Source organism: Lotus japonicus, chromosome 2, assembly GCF_012489685.1.
Source record: "Lotus japonicus ecotype B-129 chromosome 2, LjGifu_v1.2".
In the NCBI taxonomy this organism is placed as follows: domain Eukaryota; kingdom Viridiplantae; phylum Streptophyta; class Magnoliopsida; order Fabales; family Fabaceae; genus Lotus; species Lotus japonicus.
Genome location: NC_080042.1, coordinates 60,460,126 through 60,465,094, shown reverse-complemented (window position 1 = coordinate 60,465,094; position 4,969 = coordinate 60,460,126). Strand labels below are relative to the sequence as shown.

Sequence of the window (4,969 nt, the reverse complement as noted above, 5' to 3'; positions counted from 1 at the left end):
TCTTATAGAAGTAACTAATGTTGGATAGAAGACTGTTTTAGTTGCCGCTCTTCTCTGTTTTGAAGCAAAGAAGGAAAGTGTAACTTTGTATCAACTTGTTTGAGTTTTTCTAATCTCCATGAGTGTATGCCTAAAACTGACTTTATGCACCCTAAGTAATATTTATGAGTTCAGTCGAGTTTTCTCAAACAACCTGTTGCTTTTACATTCTAAACCTACTTTCTAATAGCATTATTTAAATAAGAATTATTTTTTAGATTAACATTTTTTTGTCCTTAACTAAATTCGCTATCCGTTTGAAATACAGTTACATGTCTCTTTCAACAATTTTATTTTTAAAAAATTCAAAATTAAAGGAAATCCACTTTTAACTAAACTAAATTTGTTACAATTTTTTTTTGTTACAATTGAGTTGACATAAATACACTTAGGAATCTTTAATCCAAAATACTCGTAACTTTTTATGTGAATCTTTGCTTTCTCATGGGTGTGGGTATGTATTCACATTAACTATGTCCTATACTCTTAAATATTAATAACATCATGCATGATGCAACATACAAATGCTTAATGTAGTGACCACTATACTAGGCCCGTTTGAAAAAACAGCTTAATTAAGCCCTTATAGTCATAAGCGCTTATGACATAAGCGCTTATTCATAAACTATTTTTTAAAAATTTATTGAAATACATTAAAAATAAGTTGTATATAAGCATAAGTTGTTTTTCATAAGCTATCTTGAGTAGCTTATGAAAATAAGCTGAAAATATGTCATAAGGTGTTTGCATAAGCCCTCCCAAACACTGACATAAGAGCTTATGTTATCAGATAAGCTCAAATAAGCTCTTCCAAACTGGGCTATATACTCAATAAGTGAAAAATGGCGGCATAGTGTTGGATCTAAATGGAAAATCAGTTTTTTTCCCCCACCGCCATTCAATAAAAATCAAACCAAACAGCGTCGTATGATATGATATATTGATATGTCGTGTCATCACATGATCACACAATATAAACTCTGCTGAGAACCCACGCTTCCTTCATCCTCATCACACACAGACCATTTCAGATTTCAGCTAGGGCACGCAACGCACCTTCTTCCTTCGCGGCCACCTCTCAATTCTGCGCCGCCTCAAAAGGGTAATCTCCCTCTCTCTGATTCCAATCAAATCACCGATTCTGCAAATTTAAACTGTTGATCTCATGCATCTATTGTTTTATATTCATAGATCGTTTTTTTATTGCTTTTAAATGCTGTGATTGCTTATGGATTCTCATGTTCTCGGTACTGGTTTCATGATCATTAAAATTAGCTATTTATTATGATTTTTATGAGGTGTTTTTATCTGGGGTTGATGTTAAATGCTCTGTTTTGTGTTGATTTAATTTGGTGTTAATATTTTATGGGCAACTTGGCATGAGAGAGAAGGTAACAACCAAGCAGAATGATAAAAAAAGGGTCTTGTTGCAGTTTTATATTGTGATTTTAATATGTTTGCACCTGAGAGGCTAAGAACCTGTGTGTTTATATTAGTTTATGTGAGAATTTTGTGGATTAAGTTGGGATATATTTAGGGGGTGGGGATTGGAATTTTATGAGGGAAAATTGTGGATGGAAACCTGTATTGAATCTTAATATTGTTACTTTATAATCTAATGCATGATCTTGATGTAAAAAATGGAATCTTGTGTGTTGCATCTTTCTGTTGCTTTCTTCATTGAATTGCTATGTTAATTTTCTAGTTTTTGAAGGATTGAAGCCATGATGGTGATCTGTGATTAGCGAATTAGCAGCATGATTTGATGTTCAAGTGTAAATTTTTATTGAATTATATCTTTATGTTCAGGTGTTTTTATTTTAATTGAATTATTTCCCCCCTGGTATTGGTATAATCTACTTTTTATGTTTGATTTATATTGTTCAACCAAACATCAACTTCATGTTTTCCCTAATTTCATCTCTGTGGACATGTCTTATTTGTTGTCTTTCTTATTTATTTAAAGGTTGTTGGCCTGTCACCGTTTGAAAATGGTGGATGCTCATGAGACTGATAAGAACATTGAGGTATGGAAAATCAAGAAATTGATCAAGGCTCTTGAGGCTGCTAGAGGAAATGGGACGAGTATGATTTCCCTTATTATGCCTCCACGTGATCAAGTGGCTCGTGTTACCAAGATGCTTGGTGATGAGTTTGGAACTGCTTCAAACATCAAAAGCAGAGTGAATCGACAGTCTGTGCTTGGTGCCATCACTTCTGCACAGCAAAGGCTTAAGCTTTACAACAAGGTTCCTCCGAATGGGCTTGTTTTGTATACTGGAACAATTGTGACTGAAGATGGGAAGGAAAAGAAGGTCACCATTGATTTTGAGCCTTTCAGACCAATCAATGCGTCTCTCTATCTTTGTGACAATAAGTTTCACACTGAAGCTTTGAACGAGCTCCTGGAATCTGATGACAAGTTTGGCTTTATTGTCATGGATGGAAATGGCACTCTGTTTGGAACCTTGAGTGGTAATACAAGAGAGGTGCTTCATAAGTTTAGCGTTGATCTCCCGAAGAAGCATGGACGAGGAGGGCAATCAGCTCTACGGTTTGCCCGTCTTCGCATGGAGAAGCGTCATAACTATGTGAGGAAGACTGCAGAGCTCGCCACCCAGTTTTATATTAACCCTGCTACCAGCCAGCCCAATGTTTCAGGTTTGATACTTGCTGGGTCAGCTGATTTCAAAACTGAGCTTAGTCAGTCAGATATGTTTGATCCTCGACTTCAGGCAAAAATACTTAATGTTGTAGATGTATCTTATGGAGGGGAGAATGGGTTTAATCAGGCTATTGAACTATCTGCTGAAATTCTGGCCAATGTAAAGTTTATTCAGGAGAAAAGATTGATCGGAAAATACTTTGAGGAAATCAGCCAAGATACAGGAAAGTATGTTTTTGGTGTGGATGATACCCTTAAAGCTTTGGAGATGGGTGCTGTTGAGACACTTATTGTGTGGGAAAATTTGGATATGAATAGGTATGTCTTAAAAAACAATGTTACTGGTGAGATTGTCATTAAGCACTATAACAAGGCAGAGGATGCCGACCAGAGCAATTTTAGGGATCCCGTGAGCTCTGCTGATTATGAGGTTCAGGAAAAGTTGTCCCTGTTGGAGTGGTTTGCAAATGAATACAGACGGTTTGGTTGCACTCTTGAGTTTGTCACCAATAAGTCACAAGAAGGCTCACAGTTTTGCAGAGGTTTTGGTGGGATAGGGGGTATCTTGCGTTACCAGCTTGATATGAGATCATTTGATGAGTTCTCTGATGATGGAGGTGTATATGAAGATTCTGAATAGCAATCAATGAAATGCTTCCTACTGCTGGTGCAGGAAGGGAAGGTCAGAATACCTGCACCAGTATGGGAGGTGGTTGCACGTGCTGCTACTGCTCCTCCTCCTCCTCATCTGTCTGTGGTGATGCGTGGAAGGTTTGTTTGTGAACCGAGGTTCATTTATATTGCCTTTTTCCCACATTTTTCAGCTTAGTATTTACACTACACTCGATGCTCAACTGTTTTGTCGGTTAGAAATTACTTCATATAACTTATAGTGAGTTTCATAAACTGTTTGTTTCAATATTGTTTCAGATGCTTTGCCCCAAAGTTGCTCTCTGATATGAGTTGCTCTCTTGTTCTCATATCTTTCAATCTCTGGCACGACAAATTTCAGCAACATTGCTGGCAACAACTGGTGAAAATCTGCTATTTCCTCTTACGTTTAGATATTATTATAGTGTTTTTTTTATAAGCCAAGATCTATTATTGTATTGTTCTTCCTTTCTTCACATGCTTAATTGTTGGTTTTTTACCTTTTAGCTCCCCTGCTATCTGCTTGCATTCAGAAAGGCAAGAACTGAATCATGCCCCCCCAAGAAAAACGAACTAGCATTAATGAAGGTCAGTCCTCATAAATGAGCTACACATATCTATGCATGTACTTTTTTATTTGTCCCAATTCAGCTTTTCTCAACATCTTCAAAATAGAATGTAACTGTTAGATGTATTGCTTTGCATTTATGTTCTTTTTTAATACCCCTCAAGTATAGCTTCATTGATTGAAACACATTATTTTTTCTGATCTAAGAATTGTCTGACCTTTGTTTTTTGACATTTGGTCATGATACTAATCTGTCTTATCCTTGAAACTTTTTTTCTTTGGGAAAATAGAGAATTGGATTCTGGGACAACTTTTGGTACATTATTTTTTGTCTTGCATGCCAGTCTCCTCCGCTTGAAACATTCCAATATATTATACACTCAATTTAATTCACAACATGCCCCACTCCGGATTCTACTTTATCCTACAAACTTAGAAAATAAATGAAAGATTCATTTTAGTTGGAAATTTCTGACTGTGCTAAGCTTAAATTGTAGTCTTGTATTCTATTGTCCTTCTTTTGGTTGTCTTTTTACGGATCTTGACATTACAAACAAATTGATAATTCTTCTGTATTGTAGTCTTTGTTGGTTCTGTCTATCTATGTGACCCTGTGAAGCTTTGATGAAGAGTACGGTCACCAAGCTATGCTTCCTAAGGTGCATTTTAGTTTACCTCTTTTTTTTGAACTGATGATTTAATGCCTAATACAGCTCTTTATTATCATTGAATAGAAAATATTTAGCTTTGATACTTCAATGTTCAATAGTAAACTATTTTCATAATTATAATCTTCAAGGAAAAGAAACTGTTCTCATAATTATGATGTTTTTCCTTCTGATATTGGTTTCTAGTATCATAATTATCATGATTAATTATTGTTAGTAAATCTCAAAATGATTAATGTAAGTGAATGACCATGTGTGTGTTAGCAATGATTGGCTAGTCAGTAGTCACAAATGTCTTTTGATTAATTTATACCCATGTTTGTTTCTATTATATTGTCCGTACATATGCTGCATATCCATTTTACATCCAGCCATTTT

At 35.5% G+C, this 4,969-nt stretch overlaps 1 protein-coding gene across 2 annotated transcripts; it reads left to right on the top strand.

Moving 5' to 3' along the window:
• Positions 1-982: 982 nt before the first annotated feature.
• Positions 983-3,943, top strand: LOC130738637 (eukaryotic peptide chain release factor subunit 1-3-like). Of its 2 annotated transcripts, none has more exons than XM_057590726.1 (4): positions 983-1,141; positions 2,006-3,475; positions 3,635-3,737; positions 3,863-3,943. In XM_057590726.1, exon 2 carries the CDS (start codon positions 2,031-2,033, stop codon positions 3,342-3,344), a length of 1,314 nt encoding a protein of 437 aa, XP_057446709.1. In that variant the 5' UTR covers positions 983-1,141; positions 2,006-2,030; the 3' UTR covers positions 3,345-3,475; positions 3,635-3,737; positions 3,863-3,943. The 2 variants fall into 2 exon arrangements, with proteins under 2 accessions (XP_057446709.1, XP_057446710.1); XM_057590727.1 differs by having other exon boundaries at positions 2,006-3,493.
• Positions 3,944-4,969: the final 1,026 nt, after the last annotated feature.

What these genes read in the sequence shown, in the direction of transcription:
- LOC130738637 (XM_057590726.1), top strand. Translation starts at nt 2,031, where the DNA reads ATGGTGGATGCTCATGAGACTGATAAGAACATTGAGGTATGGAAAATC.